Source organism: Poecile atricapillus, chromosome 6 (genome assembly GCF_030490865.1).
Source record: "Poecile atricapillus isolate bPoeAtr1 chromosome 6, bPoeAtr1.hap1, whole genome shotgun sequence".
Taxonomy (NCBI): Eukaryota; Metazoa; Chordata; class Aves; order Passeriformes; family Paridae; genus Poecile; species Poecile atricapillus.
Genome location: NC_081254.1, coordinates 26,188,482 through 26,212,863, shown reverse-complemented (window position 1 = coordinate 26,212,863; position 24,382 = coordinate 26,188,482). Strand labels below are relative to the sequence as shown.

The 24,382-nt window shown below is 49.5% G+C and overlaps 3 protein-coding genes across 3 annotated transcripts; all 3 read left to right on the top strand.

Annotated features, from left to right (window-relative positions):
• Window positions 1-2,546: 2,546 nt before the first annotated feature.
• On the top strand, window positions 2,547-5,386 carry CALHM3 (calcium homeostasis modulator 3). Its single transcript, XM_058842052.1, has 3 exons — window positions 2,547-2,833; window positions 3,738-3,996; window positions 4,925-5,386. Exons 1-3 carry the CDS (start codon window positions 2,547-2,549, stop codon window positions 5,384-5,386), a joined length of 1,008 nt encoding a protein of 335 aa, XP_058698035.1.
• A 5,449-nt stretch (window positions 5,387-10,835) lies between these two features.
• Window positions 10,836-13,200, top strand: CALHM1 (calcium homeostasis modulator 1). The gene is made up of 2 exons (XM_058842051.1): window positions 10,836-11,384; window positions 12,733-13,200. Exons 1-2 carry the CDS (start codon window positions 10,836-10,838, stop codon window positions 13,198-13,200), a joined length of 1,017 nt encoding a protein of 338 aa, XP_058698034.1.
• Window positions 13,201-14,738: 1,538 nt separating this feature from the next.
• CALHM2 (calcium homeostasis modulator family member 2) lies at window positions 14,739-24,267 on the top strand. Its single transcript, XM_058841358.1, has 4 exons — window positions 14,739-16,007; window positions 16,847-17,159; window positions 18,891-19,851; window positions 19,935-24,267. The coding sequence occupies exons 3-4, from the start codon at window positions 19,309-19,311 to the stop codon at window positions 20,349-20,351; spliced, it is 960 nt and encodes a 319-aa protein (XP_058697341.1). The 5' UTR covers window positions 14,739-16,007; window positions 16,847-17,159; window positions 18,891-19,308; the 3' UTR covers window positions 20,352-24,267.
• The last annotated feature ends 115 nt before the right edge of the window (window positions 24,268-24,382 follow it).

Here is a 24,382-nt window from a genome sequence, read left to right as displayed (position 1 = left end):
TTTTCCCCAAGAAAATTCCCAGCTCAGGGAGCCACCAGGCCTCGGACAGATGTTTTCCATAAATAACCAAACAAGGAGCGCACGGCAACAGGGAGAGCAGATCCAATTAGGCCGGAGGAATTCTCTGGAAAAGGGCTGCGCTTTCATTATCAAAATACCAGATTTTGCCTCTGGATTCCAGAGTTTTTTTCCCAGAAAAAGCCTGGCAGGGAGCGCGTCCCTCTCTCCCTAAATCCCGGCCCAATCTCCTCATCCCAACCCCTCAGAAAAGAGATCGGGAACAGCTGAGCCAAAAAAAATAAACAAAATAAAAGCAGGGAGAAAAGGCTTTTGCCAAGGGGAGGGGAAAAGCTCCGGAATTCGCTGGATTTCCTTCCTTCCTTCCTTCCTTCCTTCCTTCCTTCCTTCCTTCCTTCCTTCCTTCCTTCCTTCCTTCCTTCCTTCCTTCCTTCCTTCCTTCCTTCCTTCCTTCCTTCCTTCCTTCCTTCCTTCCTTCCTTCCTTCCTTCCTTCCTTCCTTCCTTCCTCCCTTCCTCCCTTCCTCCCTCCCTCCCTCCCTCCCTCCCTCCCTCCCTCCCTCCCTCCCTTCCTCCCTTCCTCCCTTCCTCCCTTCCTCCCTCCCTCTGCAAGTTAAGGAATATTCCCCTTCTTCTACAGTTCAACAGCTCCATGTCTCAGCTCTGAATCACTGGTGAGATCCCAGTCACAACAGAGCACAGTGATTACCCTGAGGCATCCTTTACAGACCTCTGATATCCGGATCAGGAGATGGCAAATGGGAGAAGTAAAATTCCCTTGCAGATTGTCCTGTCCAGAGGATGTTTCTGACTCTTTTTACGTCTTATTTTCCTGAACTGCAGGGAACTGCTTAGCCTTTACTATGTTTTTGCCCAGGAGAGCTGGTAAGGCAAAATGATTTTTCTAAAGTAATTGTTCTACAGAGAGTGCACAACACTTTCTGAAGCCAAGTCAGCACATAAATGTAAGCCATTAAATGAGAAATATTTTAGTATTGAAGCAGTTGAGAACCAAGACCGGCTGCAACCCTGGCTGAAAATCAACTATGGAGTTCAGCCAGGGGTCATGATGCCCTATAGCAGCAATGTGGAGGGGTCCTGATGTCCTATAATGGCAAAATGGAAACATGAAACATGATTAGCCAGGGGGTTTTATTGCTGATGGATGAACATTAACAGGCAATTCACTCACAGGTAAAGGGGAGCACAAATGTTATGGTTGGTGCAAATGTGTTTCATTAAAGTAACTGTGTGTGTCGCTGTTCAGATTGGAGGAGATGACATTCATCTGTGATTCATCTGTATGTGCCTGTGAACAACTACAGGTACCTCCTCCCTGCTGATCCCTTTCAACATGATCCCATCAAGGCAACCAGTCCTGCAGTGGGAAACAGCATGGGCAGAAACCCCAGGACCTGCAGATAGCGTACTTCAGTAGAGATAATTCCTCTCTTTTCTAACAAAATAGTTAAAAGTAACACCCTTTTTCCCTCCCTCTTTCCTGAATGCATTTAGAAAGCTGAGCTGAGAAGAAATCTGAAAGCGTTTTCAGAGGAAAGCTGGGAAGAGGAAAATTTTGTTCAATATGTCAGGAAAAAAACCCCAGAACTTCCTTGTGTGGCAATGAGTTGCATTTGTCTGTAAAATTAACTTCTGAGACAAAAAGATGATGAAGATAATAACCCAGTCCCAGGGGACAAAAGCACCAGCGGCTCTGATTGCATCGTGCCCTCTGATGGGGAGCCAGAAGTGCCCCAGTGCAAGAGCCTCAGACATGGATGTTGTATGGTACAAATACCTCAGTATGTATAGAGTGCATAACCAAGAGTGTCCTTTGCCCCCGGGTGCCACTCTAGGCTTTGAAAGTTATGGATTCACACATCCCCTTGACTAGAGGGCTGGTCCTTTCAGCCCATTTTCATAGGGAAATCTGAGCTTGCAGCCGTGCAGCACACTCGGAGCCAGGTGTGCACTCCTTGCCTTCCCCCCTGCCCCACGCAGGGCTGGGGACATGCAAAGAGAAGTGGGGCAGCAGCAGAAACACAGATGAGCTCATCTGACTTACCTGGTTTCTCCTGGACAGTGGATCAGTCAACAGCAGAGAGAGCAGCTCGCAGGCATCCACCAATGGCTCTCCACACAGAGCTACCATCCCCTGGAGGGAGGGACCAGGCACTGCTAGAGGCTGTCACTGCTTGCCATGTGGGACAGCCCTGAAAATGAAAAACAAGATGGAAAGTAAGGCTGCTGGAGGCTGTATCTATCAACTCACCCAGAAAAACTACCAACGGCCCAGGAAGACAAGCACTGGGTGAGAGACAGACCTGTGAGAGCCGTGTGCCAGTGAGGAAGCCTCAGCACAGGGCGTTCCCCCTGTCACAGCAGCTCTGCTCCATCCTCATCCTCCTGCTGACTGGAGGCTGAGCTGCGTCCTCAGCCCTGTGGCACCAGAAGGAGGGACAAAGGGAGACAGGCCACTCTGGGCAGCCCAGGGATTCCCAGGAGGAGCAGTCCTGTCCAGAAGAAAACGATGGACCGTTTCCGGATGATCTTCCAGTACTTCCAGTCCAACTCAGAGTCTGTAATGAATGGGATCTGTGGGCTGTTGGCCCTGGCAAGTGTAAAGATGTACACCAGCTTTGACTTCAGCTGCCCCTGCCTGCCTCAGTACAACATGGCCTATGGCTTGGGGATCATGTTCATACCCCCTATCGTCCTCTTCCTGTGTGGCCTCATCCTCAACAGACAGTCCCTGGTGATGCTGGAGGAGTGGAGGCGACCACCGGGGCACAGGAAGAAGGACCCAGCTGTCATCAGGTGGGGCTTGCAGCAGCTATGACATCCCTCTTCTCACCTCCAGTTTAGCTGTCTTTCTTCATAGCTTTGATCCTCCTGGTAGATTAATTTTCTTGTAAGCTCATCTCCTGAGACCTCTCCCCATGACCCTGGAGGGGAAGGGGTATGGGAAATGCATTTACATCAGCAGAAATTAAGGCAGTCTCATTCCATCCCAGCTAAGGAGAGCAGGAGTGCCTCAACACCTGGGCTGATGCTGCCACCCTGGGAAACTGCATTGCTGCTGCCCTGTCATGCGCTCACAGGGTGTCTCCTGGGGCTTCCATGTGCAAAAAGATGAGGCATTTCCTTTTAAATATGCAGAAGGTGTGGCATTTTCATCACAGTCATTCTTTATCAAAAGCCTCATGGTCCCCCTCCCTTCACCTGAGTTTTTTACTAATTTGTACTGCTGGAAGGGTGAGAAGAATCATATCCCATGTGTAATATGCAAAGCTTTATGCAATACACATGTTGGCTCAGAGAGGGGCAAAAAGGGCTGCAGAAAAAAGGAGGACTTTCCAGATTGAAACTGATGAGAAAAGGAAGTGTGAACGTGGAAGACAAGAGAGAGCTAACAAAGATCTGTGCATGGGAGACATAAGGGTACAGTCAAGGCAAGCACATGATGAGGGGACTGTGCACTGAGTGCAGACAGCACTCAGAGCACTGCCATGTGCTAGTACAGGTTTCCCTGAGAGGCAGAACCAGCAAAGACATCCCAGAGCAGAAGTAGCATCAGCTGAAGCAATGCTGAGGGCAGCCCTGGAGTCCATTCCCTGGGTCTAGGAAGACAGCTTGGCACAGGACAGTCTGCATCCCTCAGGCTCTGGATGAGGAGAAAGCTCCCAGCATTAACCCGCTCACTCTCTCTCTGCTGCTCCAGGTACATGTGTTCCTCCATCATGCAGCGAGCCATGGTTGCCCCTGTTGTCTGGATTGTAGTCACCCTCCTGGATGGCAAATGCCTGATCTGTGCCTTCAGTGGCTCTGTGGATCCTGAGAAGTTTGCAGGCTTTGCCAATGTGAGCACAGCACAGGTGCAGCAGCTGCTGGCCAAGGTGCCCTGCAAGGATGAGGACGAGCTCATGAGGAACAACACGTCCCGCAAGGCAGTGTCCAGGTACCTGCGCTGCTGGTCCCAGGTGGGTCACTGCTGGTAGAGCCTCTCATCTTGGTGGGGTGACCAGGCATGTGGCATCTGCTCCTGCTCTTCCTTGAGTTGCCATCACTTCATTGTGGTCAGGGCTGGGAGCAAGGCTGCTCTGTGCTTCTTGTTGCCTCCAAATGTTGCTATCCTAAGTGACAATCTTGAGTCAGGTAGGGAAAAGGAAAGAAATGATAAATGGTTTAATAAAAGAACCAGCAGCTGCTAAACCCAGATAATAAAAGGTGTGTCTTCTAAAGCCCTGTTCAGTGTCAAAAGATCTTTCTAACTTCTAACCCTGCAGACAGAACCCACTGTTTTAAGAACAGTGCAAGCTTAGACAGATGAAAACAGCTTGCTCAGGAGCAATAGAACAGGGCCCAATTGAGAGTGGAGCCCTGACTGGCTTCAGCTCTTGGTATAGAAGTACCAGGTCAGGCATCAAGACTGGTGGAAGGTCATTGTAAACAAGCCCTTCCTCCTCATCAAAGGGAGCTACCCATAGTCTGGGCTGTCTGCACACCGCTGTGGGGGCTCCTGGGCCCTGGAGTTAATGTAGGTGGTAGAGGAAGGTCATTGGAGATAAGGAAATGCCAAAGGAGAGAAATAAAGTCCCCTTTCCCTGGGGCACTCCTATGCTCATAGCAAACGCCTGTCAGTTCCAGGCAACCTTGCAATCAGTTATCCTTACTGAATGATTGATGCACAGATAAATATCCCATATTCTCTGGGAGGAGATTACACCAACCCTCTGGGTGCAGTGTAGGGTGCTGGACTACAGGGACAGATCAAAGACAGGAGTTCAGATATATCACATTTCCCCTCCAGCTACACAAACTCCCTGTCTCACTGATGCAGGCAAAGAGCTTGTGCCTGTCCTTGTGTCTGTCTTGTTCCTCTTTCACTGCTTCTTTCTCACCACACAGGCACTCGGCTGGAGCATTTTGTTGATCCTTATCATAGCAGCTTTCCTTGCCCGCTGGCTCAGACCTTGCTTCAACCAGGCCACCCTCCTGCAGGCACGTCACTGGAGCAACTACATTGACATCGAGCAAAAGATTTTTGAGGAAACCTGCTGTGAGCACAGCCGGCTCTTTGCTCACAAATGCATCCTCCACTTCTTTGAAAGCATGAAGCAAGAGATCAAACTGCACAGCTTCAGCTTGCCTAGGGAGGGAGAGAGGGCTGAAGGAGAGGAAGACCTTCTCCAGGGCATCACAGATCAGGACCAAGTGAACAAACTTCTGAAAACGTGGTACCATGAGAAACCTCCTCTGGATGTCAGCCAGGCACACCAGAGGCATCCCCTGGTGCGAGAGAGATCCCCTCTACCCTGGGCAGACAGTGCCAGCACGCACTCCAAATTCCCTCAGCACACCAATGTGTAAAAGGGGCTTTGTCCTGCAGACACATTGGAGCATTGCCAAACCTCTGCACAAAGCAAGGACCAGCAGGCAGATGACAGTGGTGCTCATACCTTCCTCCAAAACTCCACCAAAGGTTCCACTCCAGGGCATGCCTGGCAAAACCTCCAAAGTCAGCTACTTCTGAGGATCCAAGGATACCAGATGCAGTCACTATTAATGACATTTCTCATGCTCTGTGGAGCACTTTTGCCATATCAAAGAGTTTGCAGCTTCTTACAGCTGCAATAAAAGTGTTCTGGCTTGAGGAAGGATTTAACCACAGCAGCAACATCTGGCTGCATACACAAATCAAACACACACAGAGGTGTGAGGAGCTCCTGACTATGCCAGCAAAATCTGGCTCTGAGGGTTATCAGAGCTGACACAGAGATTAGTACCACAGAATTTCTTAGTACCACACCAACATATTTACTCAAAAAGGCAAAACCACCTCCTACATCTTCCCCTCTGCTGAGAACTCTGGATGTCCCCAGCCCAGCTGCCAAACTGTTCTGCCAGCCTCCAACAACCCATCAATACTTCCATGCATTTTAAAAATGAAATATGGCAACACACTGAAATTCATGGAGAAGTATAACTTTAATTGAAGACTTATCTGAATAAGGACTGGATTTGCAGAAGGAACAGAAGATGAAGGCTTTGTGTAACACAAGCATGGGGCTATGCTGAGGTTTACGTAGCTGCTGTAAGCACTGGTGCTAAGCCATGGAAAGGACACACTGACTGCCTGAGAAGTCTGAACACAGACTTTAAACACTCCTCTGCTAGATTTGAGTACAAACCAACCTCTCCAGAGGACCATCCCTGCAACACCTATTTGGGCATTTCCATCCATAGTTTCAAAACTGCTTGAATGTAACCTTATCTCTGAGCCTTTAATGATAATTGCTTTCTCACCTCCCTTTTCCAGTTTGTGCCACAGTAGAGATGAACAATGACACCTGTTTCTTTTTCCATCATTTCCCAATCTTTATTGCACACAGCTCATATTTATATGGCTATCAGAAGGTACCATGCTTAATTCCAATTGGTTAGGAACTCAGTTCACTGGTTAGTAATGGTGAATGTACATGTCAATCAAAACCTTTCCCTCTAACGATGTTTACATACTTTTTCTATTGATTCTCAAGGAACAGATCCTTTGCTATTACAGGTGCACTTGTTTTTCTCCCCAATAATAGGTTGTTATGTTAATGAACTTTTCTCTGTTCTCAAGATCGAGTAGCTGCTAGCTACACTTAGCTGAAGTAACAAGGCCTGAACCATGATCTTACAAGGCCTTTCGCTTGTCAGGTTTTCTCTATATGTGACAAGTTTGTCTGATACTTCTGTCCAACATTGTTGCTTGGATGCATTAAAGTCTTTACTGCAAACTAACCCAGAACACTTCTATTCCTCCAGGCTGAACCTCATACTGATGCCCACTTTGTCTTTTGGAGGGGCAGGTGCAATGTGAAGGGGCTGGGAGGAGGTGGGGATGAAGAAGAAATGTCTCCTTGGGCGTGCATGGGTAGGTGGGGTAAGCAGGGCTTCCAGGAGGAAGGAAGAGGGTGGGATAGTGACGCTGCCCACCCGCGGCCCGTCACGCTTGGGCTAGCTCTGTCCACTGGCCGCTGGCAGTGCCAGGAGTGGGGAACGGTCTGGGAGCTGTTTTCCCCAGACCGAACCTTCAGAGCCCTTCTGCCACACAGGGCTCTGCGGATCTCGGCATCGTGGGCTTCAGCAAGGAGATGGAGGAGACCCAGAGTCCAAGCAGCTTTCCAGAAACAGGATTTATTAAGGGAGAGGGAGCGGTGACAGGACGAGGGCTGGAAAGGCACACGGGGAATCAAGGCCTCTGAGCAAGGAGCACCTCTGTGCGCCCCAATTTAAGGTGGGGAGGGTACAAACACAGGAACCAATCAGGGCATCTCAGGGGAGGAGTTGGGGGGAGGGTTTACAATGTTGCGGACCAATGGGAATAACATGTGGGAGGGGCGGCAGCCACAAGGCCAATGGGGCCTCGAGTGAGGGATGAATGGCAGGGAAGGAGCTAGAACAAAAGGTGGGGTTTACATAGATTGATGGGGTTCAGGGGCAGGAACAGGGTGATGGACAAGGAAGGTTCAGGAAAGAGGGGAGGGGTTTACAGAACTGACAAGAGGGTAAAACCATTACAACTCATGGGGGAATAACATTAGGAACAAACCATTTAACTTAATAACCAGAACAAAATGAACAGACGGCAACAGGATAGGGGCAGAGAAGCCTGCCACCACATTGGGACTAAATCCAAAATGAGGGATCAAAATGAAAATGCATATTAATCCCCCAAATTGACTTGTCAAGCTACTGGCATGTGGGTCACTTCCTCTCCAAGATGTTTGTATGCACAAGCCAGAGAATGAGGATGTACTGGGTAAAACATTGGGAGGCAAAATAACTCCATAACCTACCCATGGGCAGCTGCACCCCTTTTCCCACTGAGGCCCTGTCTGGAGCTGCAGGGTGCAGAGAGATGGGCTGCAGAGTTTTTCTTATTTACATAGCAAAATCAGATCTGGATGAACCCCTGAGGTCCCTTGGATATGCTAGGAGAGTTTACAGAGCCAGCTGTGGCCCATGCTGGTAGGGAAAAACACAGTGATCTTCTCCCCAGGAGCTCTTTAGACCCAGGGAGCTTCTGAGCTTTATTTGAAATCAGCACTGCACTTTGAATTGTGTCTCTGGTTTACTTTCCTCAGACGCAACATCACAAATCTGAGGCTGCAGCTCAGTTTGGACTCAGCATTCCATACTAGTAAAATTGGGTATTTTCCTAACACACTCAGAGCTGAGGTCTGCAGCTCCATTTGCATGCTGCTTTCCATGTTCTCAGGTTTAAAGTCATGCCAGTGTGGCCACAAAATATGAAAGGCTAAAAAGGGGAAGAGGAACAGATTTGTTATCTGTACCAGGAGGGAGAAAACAGGAGGGTTTAAGGGTGCTGCACAGATTTTGAAGATCTGCAAAGGTTCACCTTCTGCTGGGAGAGTCTGGTCTGGTCTGAGTAGCTCCAGTTGGCTGGGGTCATGGGTGTGTCACGGGGTTCATTCCTTCCCACCTCCCTGAGTCCCCTGCTGTGTTTCCTTCTAAAGCCCAAGAACTCTCCTCCATTGTGGAAAGTGGTATCTGGCACCCCATGAAAGGACAAGAGTCAATAAACCCAAATTGCAGGGAATTCCATTGAAACAGAAGAAAACATTGAATTTGAGGGTGATGGAAAGGCTTGCCCAGAAAGTCTATGGCACCTCCATCTATGGAAATATTCACATCGTGATTATATGTGAGCCTGAACACACTTTGTGCCAGGAGTGGTGGGTGGGTGAATCAAAAGATCTCTGGAGGTCTCTTCCCACCAGCTCTATTAAGAGTGTGTACCCTCCTCTGGAAGTTGGGGAAGAGAGGGTTGTTCACATACTTTAGCAGCTCTCTGTCTCTCAGGGCTGTTGTGATGCCTGACCTGGAGATATGTCCGGCACCCCTAGGGATCCTCACCTGCCAAGAGCCTGACTGCAAAGACAACTTCCCCAGTCATTTCCTAAACTCTCCTTATGGGAATTGTTACAGCTTTCACATCCCTCCCTTCTATATCCTACGCTGTCTGGGACATGCAAAGCCCTCCTGAACTCCACACCTTGGAGTCTGTCTTGGTGTGCAGGTGCAGGACCAGGTCCTGGGAGGGACTTGGGCATGTACCATCTCTTTCAGGACATGGTTTCCAGAGCACAGATAGGTTGGGGTTTGGGAGGAATCATCAGCTCTGCCTTCCCTTGCAAATCAGTTGGAGTGAACTTTCTGTTGGGAAGCTCATGAAAACGGAGTCCTTCCTAACAAGGCAACATGGAAAGAAAGACCCAGACATTGTCTTCTATGGGCTCTTTTTTGATTCCCACTGACCTACTACTGTTGGCTTCAGTTAGAAATGTAGTGCTGTACACCAAGCAGGCTCAGACCCTTCATTCATGTTTAATAAAAGGCAGGGTTTTCCTGGAGATCAAAAAGCTCTCAGCTTTTTACAGGGTTGATTCACGCAGGCTTTGATGTGAACTGCCCTTCAAAGGGCCACTTGCCAGGTGAATAAGAGAAGCCAGTCTGAGCTCTTAGCTAGCAATACAATAGGCCTCATCTGTATTCATGAAGCAAAACCTCTTCCCATTTGATGAGATCATGCAATTAACCTCTCCACAGCAAGCAGAGCTAAGACTGCTCAGGTATTACCCACACGCTCTGTGCTCACCTCTGCGGTGGCATCTCAGGGTGAACTCAGCACAATCAGCTGAGGTGTGGGGCAGATTCAGAACCTGCAGCACTGACTAATGGTTAAAACACCCGGTCTGGCTTCCTACCTCTGTACTGACACACTGCAAAACTTTGGGGGAGAGTACCTCTCCTGTGTTTTCGGTGTGCCACCCACCTATGTACAGCTTCCCTTGGTGACATGTCCCACAGCCACCATTGCAGTCACACTGGTGCCCAGTCAGATGTGTCTTAATCCTCATGTCAACAGCTCAGGTGGTGCCTGGACAGGAGCAACTGAGCAATTGCTGCCATCTGTTTTACAGCCATTTGTAGTCCCAGTAATCCCCCATCTTTTGGCCAGCTTGAGGGAGCAACTGAGTGCACCAAGGCTGCTTTGTGAACTGGGAACTGGGATGTGGGAGAACACCACCAATACCATCCACTTCTTTTAGATTTGTGCTGTAGAAGCCAAGCCCTTAGCTCTCCTTCCTCTGATTTCCTTTGCTTTTCCTTTCCCTCTGCAAAATAAAAAAAAAGAAGAGGTATTTGCCAGTGAAGCAGGTACAGAAGTAGGGGCTGGCAGGCCTGCAAGTTGCTTGCTTCAGATGCTGCTGAGGCAAAGCAGACACACAGAGGGAAGGGGGAAGCTCTGGAATACAGTTTTATCATGTGTGCCAGCACTGCAGAGGTGGGGTGTCCCATTCCATCCTGGGAGGAGCACCCACCCCCAGCATTTGCAAACAGGTTCAAAGAGGCCAATCAGCCAACTCTGCCCAGGGCACAAAGTGCTCTAGAGAGGACACAGCCATGGTAACACCTGCACCCTCCAGCAAAGAGGACTGGTGGCTGAGAGGCTGCAGAAATGGGGATATAGAGAAGAATGAAATCAGGTTTTGCAAACCAGAAATAACCCAGGTCCCAGATACAAAGAAGAGAAGGAGAAAGCAAACTCTGAACTTTTGTAGGCAGCAAAATCATCAGAAAAAATATTTTCATTTTCTGCTTTAAATAGTGAGGTTATATGAGTGCATGAATGAAACAGAGAACTGCACAGAAACTTGGTGATGCCAACTTTGAAGAGGAAATCTGAAAGAATGAAATAAACTGAGGCCACATCTTGGACCCTGGTGGGGGAAGGAATCAAGTGAAGATGGACAAGTTTCGGATGATCTTCCAGTTCTTCCAGTCCAACCAGGAGTCCTTCATGAACGGCATCTGTGGGATCATGGCCCTTGCCAGCACCCAGATGTACTCAGCCTTTGATTTCAACTGCCCCTGCCTGCCACACTACAACCTGGCCTATGGGTTGGGCATCCTCCTGGTGCCCCCCTTCATCTTGTTCCTGCTGGGTTTTGTGCTGAACAACAACATCTCCATGCTGGCAGAGGAGTGGAGGCGGCCGCAGGGGCAGCGGGGGAAGGACCCGGCTGTCCTGCGCTACATGTTCTGCTCCATGGCACAGCGGGCCATGATCGCCCCCGCGGTCTGGGTGTCGGTGACACTGCTGGACGGCAAGTGCATCACCTGTGCCTTCTGCACCTCGGTGCCTGTGGAGACCCTGGGCAATGCCAGCCACCCCCACCTCTCCCAGGGGGAGATACAGCAGGTCCTTGCCCGAATCCCCTGCAAGGACATCTACAATGGGCAGCAGCTCATTGCCAATGAAGTGGCAGTCAGGTACCTGCGCTGCATCTCACAGGTAAGAGGCAGCATGGCCGTGCTCTCACTGGTGGCTTGGGGTTAGGCACTGCCAGCCTTACCTCTCCCCTCAAGAGAATCTCCTTGTTGAAATCAAGCTGCAGCAGGAAAGGCTGCTGATTTTGCAGGGGTACAAGGTGCTCAGATTCAGCTCTGTGGAGTTATGCCTCCAGTGTGGTGTAGAGGCTGTAGCTGTAGGTCAGCCTGATAACTGGCCCCCTCTCCTGCCTGGGCAGCCCAGGGCTGCAGAGCAGTGACAAATCTGCATGTATTTATCCAGAGCAAGTTCTGAAGAGGCTGAGATGGATCTTACTCAGTGGCTGGTAGGTTGTCACCCTCTCCAATAACCCATCAGTTACCTCATATTACAACATGTGCAAGCAACTGGCTGATAGCCATCTATGCCACTTGTCTCTGCTGCTGCATGGGAACAGCCAGTGTGTGTTTATTAAGCATCCAGGGGAACCACATGTGAAGATGTGCTGCTAACCACTTGTCCTGTGCTTAGCTCCTCTCAAGCCCTCTGCTCCTGGCCATGCTGGGAGCGGGATGGTCTGAAACACCTGTCACTCATGCACTGCCATTTATAAACAGCCCTTCTGCCTGATGTCCTTAGGGCAGAGAGGAATTATTATCCTCTTTAAGAGAAATGGAACCACAGGGACTTATCCAAAGACACAAAGCAGATTTTCCTGGGCTGACCCCAATTGGAAAGCACTGGGAGCTGAAAAGCAAGAGGTTCCACCTAGAACTTCCCCTCCAGGTGCTCTTTTAGGGGCTGCATTTCTAGGGAGGTTGAACCTCACGAACTCTGCCAGTACAGCCTGGAGGCAGCCTGAGCTAAGACTGATGGTGAACAAGACAGACTGGTCCAGGCTCTGCCCTCATCTCACCCTTCCTGTCAGACCCCATTAACAGGGGAACTTTCACTGCTGCTCACTCACAGTAAATGTTACTAAGTTCAACAGCTCGGAAAAAGAGTTAGACAGCTGCATAAACCAGGGGGTATCTGGGACAATACTGCAAGTCAGAGGACACAGCCTATCCTAGACCTAGGTGAGGCACCATCCTATCAGAGGCAGAACCAAGGGCTGGGCACAGGATTCAGCCCTGCTGTTATTTATGGTCAGTACCTGCTGATGCTCTACAAGGCAAGAAGCAAGAGGTGCTGCCTAAGTGGATGCACTGAACAAAATTTCAGTGTAAATGGTTCATAGGGCCTCCTTCTCCTCTACAATTTTGCAGTGCAAACACAAACAGGCAGCCGAATGTCAAACAGCCCAAACTGGTTCTGCTGGGCCTGTGCTCTGCCTGCCTGTGACAGCTCTGGTTCCCCTTCATCCCTGCAGGCTCTGGGCTGGTGCTTTGTGCTGCTGATGACCACTCTGGCTTTCTTGGTCAGATCACTTCGGCCTTGCTTCAGCCAGGCTGCCTTCCTGAAGAGCAGATACTGGTCCCACTACATCGACATCGAGCGCAAGCTGTTCGATGAGACGTGTGCGGAGCACGCCAGGAGCTTTGCCAAGGTCTGCATCCAGCAGTTCTTCGAGGGCATGAGCACAGATCTGGTGGCTGCTCGCTGCCACCTGCCCAGGAAAACTCCTGCCGATGCAGGGGAAGCTGCTGAGAAGCTCTTGGGCATCACCGACCAGGGCACCATGAACATGGCCCTGAAGAGCTGGCATCGATGCAAGCCCCCACTGCACCTCCACCCACCTGTCCTTCCTGCTGGAAATGGCTGGGCAGGAGAAGGGAAGCCCCTCAAGCACCCCTCTGCATCCCAAAGAGAGACAGCTGCCTACTACAGCTGGGTGTGAGGGACTGCAGGGCTGTGCAGAGGCAGAATCACGTTCTTGTGAGATGGTCTGCAGAGAGGGCAGAATAAGCCAGAGCACAGAAAGGGTCAGTGACAGCAGCTGCAGGGGAACAGGCACCCAACGGGCTCAGTGGTACCAGTGTGATCCCACCTGCTCTCATCTGTTCTCACATCCAGTCCTACGGCATCGGTAATTCACGTAACAAGTTTTGTGCCAGGAGACACAATTTTTCAAGGCCGTGATAGACAAGCCCCAGAGATTCTGAAGGGCGCAGTGTGGCAGCCAGATGTGCCATGTGTCCCACACCACTGAGCACCAGGTTTCTGTTGTGGCAGTTGCCAAGACAGACACTACCAGATATGCAAAGCTTCCTCTCTTTCATGACGTGCTCAGCACTGAGCAGTGCATGTGGGTTTAGGCAGTATTAAAAATACCCTGCTAGGGAAACAAGCTGGGAGTGCCCCTTTCTCCTGCCAATTTGTGAAACCCTAAAAGATCACATTACCCCTCCACACACTACTTCCCCACAGACACACGGCTCCCAAGCCAAGAAAAACTTTAAAATAAATTTGACCAAAGCAATGAGTAGTGAAGAGACATCCCATGTCGCACTACATGTGACAGGAACAGTATGGTTGGTGTTACAGGCACCATTAAATGAGAATTACACAGAGATCCTCCTTGAGGGAAGTGTCCAAACAAGGAGAGCAGCTAGCATTCAGCAGCAGGGAGTGGAGAGGGGGCCAGGCCAACACCCTGCCACAAATCCACCTCCGGAAAATTAGTCCTTACAATTTTTCCTGTATCTCTCCCTGACACAAAGACTGTTGTTAAAAACTCACCTGGGTGTTTGTTTAAGGAGCCAAATAAATAATTCAGGCTTACCATTCAAGCTCTGTGCTCAGACACCAGGATTTATAAAAGCTATTTACAAAAGCTGTTGGTGTTTCTTTACTTGGATACAATGCAAAGGACTGGAAGAGCCCCCAGGCCAAGCCTGAGGTGCTGAGGCTGTGTGAGTTGAAGGGTTTTGCCAGTGCTTGGCCGCCAGCAGCAGCCAGCCCTGTCCCTCAGAGGTGAAGCTGGGAAGTCACTGCCAACATTTCACAATACAAGGTGGCTGTCCACTTCCACAGAAACAGAAGATGACTGGACGCAGGCCCTTGAGGTGACCATGGAAATCACAACCTGGAAGAGCGTTTCCCAGTGGCCCTGATTTTATTACAAATATGCAGAAGGCAAACTCCCTTTTGAGGGAAGAGTTTTAGCCCTGCCACGTCCCTTCTGAGATGTTCATCCACTTGAAATTTCTGCCGCAGTGTTCTTGTTCTGAAGCAGTAAAATCACGGACAAAGGACTCACTAACTACTTAAGGTTAGGGATGATGTGTTTATTACCAGGTGACACGCCAGAGTCATCTCCCAAAGACATGCGTCCCTCACTGCCCCCTATACTCAATTTATTCCTAAAAGCATTACATATGCATAAATCACACAATACATCCATACATATTCATTTCCTAACTCCACCTGCTCTCATTTCGTATGGTAATGATCTCCACGTCCCTCTGAGCATGCTCAGTTCTTCTTTTGAAATGGGACTGGGGTATTTTTAATGAAATCTTTCTTTTCCTCGGGCTTGAACTTTTCGACTGTGTCCTGTTGGAAGCTCTCCTGGTTCTCTTGTGTCCATGGTTCCTTTCTCTTCCACAACAGTGCATCCTTCTTGTCTCCTACAAATACAACTTAAGACATCCTTGGGCTATTAATTTCATTTTGGCAATCGTTGACTATTTTACATTTTTTTCTACAAGCAAAAGATATGTAGCCTTTCTTTCAACTAACTGCACCTAGTAATCATTAACTACCTATGTTGCTCCTACCTCAAATTTTCGTGTTTCTTTTACCTTGAATTTTTTAAGTTGCTCCTATTCTAGTTAAAATCTTAATTTCCTGATTTTCTTATCTGAATTCAAACAATTTATTATGGCTGGCCAGCAACTGAGGTGACTGTCATTTGCATAATCCTTAATTATCAGTGTGTAACTCCACAAAGGCTTTGGGGAGAAGAGAACAAAGGACCAAAATAATGAGGAAATTCTCCTGGCTGCTGTGAGAGCACCTCAGCAAGCCGATAGTCAAGGGCAGGCTGAATCTGGCCAACTCCCAGGAGAAAGGAGCGTGACATGGCTTTGTCATTAATCTTCACACCCAAACTTTAATTAACGCACCTGCTCAGAAATTAATAGGCACAAAACCTGATTTACTAAGCAAAGGAGATGAAAAGATAAAGGCGGTTTCCACCTCTATTATTTGCAGTTCGGTGCTGTTTGTGGCTCACTGAGAAAGGCATGCTCAGAGTCCCCACGATGGCGAGCAGCACAGAGGGATGGCAGGCTCCATGGCATAGCCATTAAGGCATAAAAATTACTAGATGCATCCGCAATGAGAAACTTTTGGACTTTTAACTAAGTAGGATTAGAGTTTTTCCCCCGTGCAGCAAATTCAGCAGTCCTCACAGCTCAGACGGGTTCTCCTCTCCGTGCTGCAATTTGGGGACATTGCCTTTGGGAGGAGAGCCTTCCCCAGGGAACCCGGCACAGTCCCTGGGATTTCAGCCAGGCTGCGGTCCCGGTGCTGATCCCGGTTCGTTTCAGCGCCCTGGCGCGGAGCAAACCCCACGGTCCCCGGGAGCCGGCAGGGGAGCCGGCCCCAGGCAAGCACCGAGGGTGTGGGAGTGCCGAGGGATGCGCCGCGCCCAAACAGCTGGGAGCTGCAAAAACCCGCTCGGGAACCCCAGATCTGGAGGTAGGAAGGAAGACGGTCCAAAATTCCTATCGGCTGAACTGCCAGCGCTGGGCCGAGCCCAGATTTGCTCGTGGCGGAGGGGAACGTGGGTGTTGCTGAAGATTTGGCTGTGCTGAAGACATTCTCTGGGGAAGGCTGAGTTTAACCCGGAGACAAGACGGCAAGGAGGGTGGGGAAGGAGGATGGGGGCCTCCGGCCTCTGCAACAGGCAGGAGCTGGAGCTGAGGGACAGATGGCGGAGCGGAGGGAGCAAAGAGAAAGTGAGGCACTCTCGGCTGGCTCGCAGGCATCGCTCATGCAGAGGACGCAGAGAGCGGAAAAGTTGAGCCAGGCAGGAATGCGGCGCACTCGCCAAAAATCAGGCAGTGCCCAGCCCTGCACACACGGCCCCCGGCCCTGCTCAGCCCCCAGCCTGCTCGGTCCTGCCTGGGGAAAGCGGAACCTGGCACCCCACAGAGCTTGTGATGCCCCAAAACCCACCCAGGCGGGCTCCTTCCCGCTGGCTCAGCCGGCTCCCGTGTGCTAAAGCAGAAGTTTCTGCCCCTTCTCCTGGGACCATGGGCTTCTCCCTCGCTGTCCCTGCCTGCTTGGTGTGGCTCCACCGACATGACTGCGTCCCCTGGGGGCTGCACCCGAGCCCTAGGCTGGGGGGATCCACCATTTCCCCCCTCTACCCCTGCAAGGCGCCTCATCGCTGCCCTTCTCCAGGCGAACTCCCCGCCATCCCGGCCAGCCATTGCACATCTGCATCGTGAGTCTGAGAAAGCACGATGTGCTTTTTCCAGTGACGCATTCTCACAGCTTTTCATTTCCTTTTTTTTTTTTTTTTTTTTTTAAAGGCACAACCTCAGCCGTGCAAAGAGCAGAAGCCAAGAGCCTGTTCTTTGCCCCACCCAAGCTCAGGGCCTGAGAACAACCTCCTCCCTTTTCCCAAAAGCCGACGGCGGAGGGCATGTTTCAAACTGAGTGAGGAAGCTTTCGCAAACTGTTAAGGCTATTTTCAAAAGCTTCCTCTTCGCCCATCAGACCAGTCTCGGCTGCATCCTGACTCCTGCACAGCCCTGTGTGCTTCTGGAAATCCCCCACAAACAGAGCCTGAGCGAAAAAACACAGCTGAGAAGGCTTCAGAACTGGTTTCAACAACTTTTTCAAGTAAGTGACTTAATTTTTCTTGTTTTCATATATATTTTGGGGAAAGAAACAGAGGCTCCTAAAAACTTAACCTGCTGCAAACAGTATCTCTCCTCTTCTTCTACCCAACCCTTTCTCCCAGACCATAACTACCAAGAAGAAGGGTAACTTCTAAATAGCCAATACTTCTCTTTGCCAGCTCCTCTTTGCCTTGTCCTTTTGCTTTGTCACTTGCCAGGCTCTGTCAGGAAGTTTAGAGGGCCGTGTTTATCAGGGATGTTTGTGGGTAACTAACAACAGATGCTTGAGCTAGAGCAAGTTTGTGCATCTGGCTGCAAACGTGGAGTTCCACCAAGCACGGAGATGGAGGCCTGGCTCCCATCACGTAGTGGCAGTTTTCGGCTGGTCTGTCTCCTTTGCAGAGGGAGTTTTGCATATGGAAAACTGGGAAGCTGAAGGGAGACATTAAGTGCTGTTTACATTTGAACTCAACAATATCACAGTGTGACTTTAAAGGGATTGCCATGGGTTAGACACAGCAAAGAACAAGGGGCCAAGTTTCTGCCCCCGTTCCCCACCCCTGCCCCATGGAGAAAGGGAGTAAAACCAGGATTTGTTGAGGCAGCAAATGAACTGAGCCAGAGTCATGATTTAAGGCACAGTGTAAGAGCAAGCCTTGTGCAAAGGACTAAAAGAATTAAAGTATCTTTGTCTCTTCTGCCTGAATGTCCCTGCAGCTGGGCCATGGCTCCCAGGTAGCCCCAGATGTGTGCTGGTACTTCCAGCACTGTGCAAGCTGCCAGAGATGGTTAGTTGGGTACCCAGGTCCTTCCTGTCCCAGTCAAACCCTGGTGACAGCAGTTCCCCTGAGGCCAGCGGGTTCCATCACAGGGGTGAGGGTTCCCAGAGCTTACAAGGTGCTTGAGGCTTCCTGTGGAGAAACCCTGTGGGGATGCAGCACTGATGGAAAGCCAGCTAAGAAATTAATTGAATCCAGGTTGCAGATGGGATGAGGGAATGGACATCGCTGCAGAGAATGTGGATACATTCCCCAGTTATTTCCATTCCCTCAATAAAAATAAGGGAACATGCCTTTCCCTGCTTGGCCCCAAGTGCCTGCAGCCCTGTTGGTGGGGTATAACACAGGCAAAGGGCACCAAAGAGCATCTCTGGCACTGAGGCTGAAGGTTGAGGGGCTCAGTCTCAGGGCAGCAATTAAGAGGCTGAGCTGGGACTGCAAGCCGGGACAGGGAGTACGATTATGTCAATCAGCTGCAGGACGGGAGATCATCCTGCCACACCTAATCCTAGCAAAAGCTAACACATAATTGCTGTCCCAGCTCTATGAGCATTTGCTGTTTGTATCCTAGGATATCAGGATAAGCTTTCCCAGAAAGTAACTTCTCTTGCTGGTAGCAACAGCCCCCAAGCATCCCTTCACCCTTCTCAACAAAGGCTGCTCTTGCCTGGGCCTCCCATGCCACATTTCTGTGTTCCCAAATCTGCTGGGATGTCTCATAACACCCTTTGCTGCCTACCTCACATGCCTGTGTCTATTAATAAATATTAACTCATCAGCTCTAAAGAGGGAGGCAAAAGCCGCACAGAGCACCTTCAAAGCAGCACAATGCCAGCACCCATGTGCCACACGTGGCTGGGCTAGTGTGAGTCAGTGGCAGGGCTGGGGACACATCCTAGTGCCAGTGCTCTGGTCCAGTTTTCCCAGTAACATGGCATCCTCCTTCATTGCAGGTTTGGGAGATCATCAAGTTTGCCAGTGGTGCTGACAATAATTGCCTCTGTGGGAGGTGACTAAAAGCAAACAGAAAGAGGACAAACATGCAATTGAGAGGGACAGAAAGAGATGTCCCACCTGTCATGTTTGCTGTAGTGAAGCTTTTGGAGGGCTTAGTGGGAAACTAAAATGGCTGAGGTTTCACATATTGCTTAGGCAAAGTCCCTTTTCAAGTATCTCTGGTATCAGCAACCAGCTCCTGTCCCTCAGGCTGGGACACCAGGTGGAAGGGACATCAGCGAAGGTGTCCTGCTCCTGGAACAGCTCCTTGCACATCAGCCAGCACCAGGCCATTTCATCCCCCATTGGAGTGTTCCCCAGTGCTGGGGGCTGAGCCAGCACTGCCCCCACTGCACCTCTCAGCCCCCGGACGAGATGGCTGCCCTCATCGCTGAGAACTTCCGCTTCCTCTCCTTGTTCTTCAAGAGCAAAGATGTGATGATTTTCAATGGTTTGGTGGCCCTGGGCACAGTGGGGAGCGAGGAGCTCTTCTCAGTTGTCGCCTTCAACTGTCCCTGCTCCCCTGCCCGCAACTACATCTATGGGCTGGCTGCTATCGGTGTCCCGGCCCTGGCCCTCTTCCTCATTGGCGTCATCTGGAACAACCACACCTGGAACCTGGTGGCCGAGTGCCACAAGCGTGGCACCAAGAACTTCTCTGCTGCTGCCACCTTCCTCCTCTTCGGCTCCATCATGGGACGGGCATCTGTGGCACCCATCACGTGGTCAGTCATCTCGCTGCTGCGTGGGGAAGCTTACATCTGTGCCCTCAGCGAGTTTGTCAAACCATCCTCCCTGGACAAGTTTCCAGCTGAATATGGAGCCGAGGTGCTGGCCAAGTTCCCCTGTAGAGACGTCCCAGCAAACCTCACCAAGTTCAGGGACGAGGTGACACGGAGGCTGAGATACGAGTCCCAGGTAGGCCCAGCAGGGAGAAAGCCACAGGGAGTGGGTAAGACCACCTTGCCGTGTCCTAATGCAGCCTCTCTCTTCTCTCCCAGCTCTTCGGCTGGCTGCTCATTGGCATCGTTGCGGTCCTGGTTTTTCTCACCAAGTGCCTGAAGCACTGCTGCTCGCCGCTGAGCTACCGGCAGGAGGCCTACTGGGCCCAGTACCGCTCCAACGAGGACAAGCTCTTCCGACGCACGGCCGAGGTCCATTCCAGGATCCTGGCAGCCAAGAATGTGAAACAATTCTTTGGCTTTGTGGCACTGGACAAGGAGGAGAAGGAGCTGGTGCAGGAGTTCCCGGTGGAGGGCGTCCAGCCAAGCCCCCAGTGGAATGCCATCACAGGTGTCTACATCTACCGAGAGAACAAGGGCTTCCCCCTCTACAGCCGCCTCCACAAATGGGCCAAAGGGGTGGAAGGGAACGGACCAACCCCAGAAGGCCACGAACTGCTGTTTCTAGCTTCCTAAGACAGATGTGCACCAGCAGCGCTTCCCCAGACTGCCTGGAAGGCTTTCCAGTATTGGTGCTCAGCTGAGGGATGCACTGGGAACATTCCTCCCAGCAGGACTACTTCTCTCAGCAGGTAAACAAGAATCAACAGCCTCAAGGCAGAGACTGATAAGCAATACCCCAAGGAACCCCTCCCTCAGAGACAAGTCTCACTGCTGTTCCCAGAGACACAGGGGAGCAAAGAGCAGATGCAGCCCTTACATCCAGGATGCCAGTGCAGCCACTGCCTGATACACCAGCAGAAGCCTTAGGGAGCAAGAGATGGGCACATTTCTCACTGTGACTCCTGCAGTCACACTTGCCTCCCCCACAGCAGGGTTAGCCCCTGCCATCCCACATCTATTTGTTTTATTGACATTGATATCTTCTTATACACTTGTGTGATGCCGGTTACACAGGCAGGTCCCAGAGCACTTTACAGACTTTACAGTGCAGTTAATAGAAGGAAGCAGTGGGTAAATTCCTGAGGCAAGGAGGTTGCAATAGCATCTGAGAAGGAATGGGTCAATAATAGCCACACACCAAAAAACAGAGACTAAAGCAGGGGGTATCACCACTATTCCTGGTATTCAGAAAGGCACTCTGTAATTACCAAGTTGAAATTTGGGTAAGACACCAAACTCCCTTGGTTCTTATTAAAGTGCCTGGCAATCTCTAATGAGCCCAAATGATCACCACCATGAGTCTATAAACCCAGAGGAGGCACCATCAGCAGAACAGCTTTGGGGCAAGGTAGTGAGGTGGAGACTGAGAGGAATCAGTACCCACAGCACTGTCTGCATCTCATTGCATTTCTCATCCAGCTGTCAGATGAGAGTCCTTTGTTTGGGTTACAAGCTGCTGGAACACCTCAACCAGAATTAGCTTTACATATATGTATATGTAAAGATACATACAGTGCATATACCAAGTAACCATAGTTAGTCAGTTGTATTAACGGAGGACCTTTCTCAGAGAGGAAGGGGATGAGAAAGCTGCCAGCCCAAAGAGCACATTCCATTCACCCATCTGCAGCACTGGGACTGCAGCCCTAGAGCAACAAGGGGACAGCAGGAACAGGATGGAGGAGCAGCCCTCTCCCTACCCATCTACCACTGAATTTTCTAAAACTCTTTCCACTGCCTTAATTGGGCCCTGGAGCAGAATGTCTCTATTATTGCCCTGGCCATCCTCTGGGAAAGCAAAACCAGAAAAGTGTAAAATTACTACCCTCACCATGACAGTCTGTGACTATGGCTTCAAGGCTGCTCCCCTGGCACTGCAGTCCCTTTTCTCCCAGGGGTCAGTCCTGTGTACTCAATACTGTTTAAAGAGCTGGCACAACAGAGAAGTTTGTTTTTCCTACTTGAACTGTTTCATGATAGGTACAACTTCCTTTTACACTGTGCCATTTACCAAAACACCTTACTAAGTTGTTCAAAAACCAGCTCAAACCCACAGAACTCAGAGGGGCTTACACACAAGGAGATTCAAAATAAATTATTAAATGAGAGTTATTTTTCATTGCCTTCTGAGTTTTTTTCAGGGGGGTATAAAAGGCATAATTTAACATTCTCTTTGAACTCAAGGAGTGGGAACTTATTTTTTTCTTTCTATTAAAGATTCAGATCCTCTCCTATTCAGATCATCCTAGAATGTTTTAAAGCATTACCACGTATTACAAATTAGTAACATGGCTTTCTAGTTATTTTTGCAGTGAGTAGCACAAATCTTGTATATTTTGCTGCAATACACACTTGCAGCAAAGGAAAGAAAATTATTTCAAAAGCTTTTGACAAGTATGGTGTCTTGCAAGAATGAGCTGCAGACTATTCCCTCACATAAAGAGGCTGGAACACAGCTCAATGGACGAGATATCCCAGGATCCCCGTTCAGCCTCTCTACAGATTTGCTTTGTATTTGTGGGAAGGCTTGGCTCTCAGCCTCACCATCAACTAATCCACAGAAATAATCAGATGGATGTTAAATGAAATTGCATTAACTTGAGATGAAAGGGAGTTCATTTGCATTTCTTCTCACTGGTCCTCGAGTGCAAACATGCAGATGCACACGCCACCCCCACACAGCCAACGCAAGGTAACTTGCTGAAACAAAGCAGAGCTCTTCTTACTTCCTTTATTTCCCTTGCCTTCCTCCTTGATAGTCCTAATTATTCCTTTGAACCACCTCTACTCTGGTTCCTTCTCTTCCCTTTCCCTCCTTTGAAGGAAAGGGGCACAACACACAATGCTTGAGAATGGATTTTTATCTAAGAATAAACCATGAACAGAAACCACCTTTCGTTCTCTTTACATCCCTTCTCTCGTGCATTAAAGACACTCTCTTTCCATGTGCTGGGATGGACTAGGGGCTTGTCTGTTTTCCCTCCCTCTTTTTGGAGAGGCATGTTTGAGTGGACAGCTGTCAGTGAGGAGTGGAGCAAGACACTACACTCAGAAAATTGTTTGCAATTGCAGAGATTTGGTTTTCCTCCTCTCCTCTGCCACCCTGAGTGTGGTCCCCACTGAGACAGCCCTAGGCTTCTGCCTCTCCTGGCACATCAGCACCCTCGGGAATATCCCTGCTGTTCATGTCACCCAATGTCCCCCAGTGACAATGCTGAGGTGAGGAACATTAACCCACATGGTTTTACATACAAGCACAAGCAGCCAGGTTAGATTTCTCACTGAAAAAGTGAAATTGAGCCACCTATTTTCCTGGCATGCTGGATCACACAAGCTGCAAGCTCACACCCCTTGCTTTTCCTCCAAAGACCAACAGCAATCCCATCACAGAGCAGCCCACAGGTCACAGCTCCCAGCAAGATAGGGTCAAACCAGGCTCCTCCAGTACAGAGAATTACAGGTCTTTCACTTTTCCTGCCTACTATAGAGACTATAATCGCCCCAGTAGTGAAGAAGAAACAATACCTCTGAGGGATCTTGGTTTCTATTGCAACGCTTATTTACATGTTCTATTATGCAACTAACTAAACCAAAAGAAAGAGCCACCATCATCGAAGCTGTGCTCTTTAAAAAAACCAGCAGTTGCTACTGAATGTTGCAATCAGCCTCCTCTACTACAAGACCCTTAAGCAAAATCTGAGTACAGCAACCTGCTCTCTCTGGGGGCAAGAAGTGAAATGACTTGTTTCTGGATCCCAAAGGACTTGGGAGTGAAATAAATGCTGAATCATCCAGCCTTGCCAACACTGGGCATTCACAGAGGCAGAAGAGTTGCATCCTGCAGAGCTCTGGTTTTGAGTTTAGAGTAACCTACTAAGACTCTTCAAGTTTGGTATTTCAAAGCTGGGCATCTACTCACTAGGATCCTTACTGGATAATCACATCTGTCTGCATACCCTGATTTTCCCCTTGCCTCAAGTTCTTCCCCTGTAAAACACGTGGCTGATCATATGCACATCTCAGTGGAAAGTCAGAGAAATACAGAATTGTAAGGATATGGACCATAAGACACTGACAGCAGTGACAACTTTTTTTAACTACCCAAAATACCTGGCTTTTTCCAAGCAGAAAGTTACATTGGGATAACTTTTTTTCAGCCCAGAAAAAAAGGCATTTTTCTTTGACTTCAGTGATTTCTCTTAAGAGACAATGACTACTGAAAATCACATCAATCCGTAGTAACTTGTTACCACACATGGCTGCCCAGAGAGGTTGTGAAGTCTCCATTCTTGGGGAAATCAAAACCAAACTGGGAGTGCACCTGAGCAACCTAGTCTTGCTAACCTCTGCTTTGAGCAGGAGTTTGAAGGTTATCAACAAGAGGTTCCCTCCAGTTTCAACTATGCCACAATCCAGTGTTACTCTGCCAATTTCTAAAGCAAAAAGGCACCTGAGATAAATCTTTTGAAGTGTTAATTCATCCAAAAGACAAGAATCTTCTCTGCTATCTTAACAGTAAGAAAAATCAATTTATAATGTATTGCTGTACTTAAAAGCAGCATGCCATAATTGCACCATTTCCCCAGGAAAGTAAAAGAGGTACA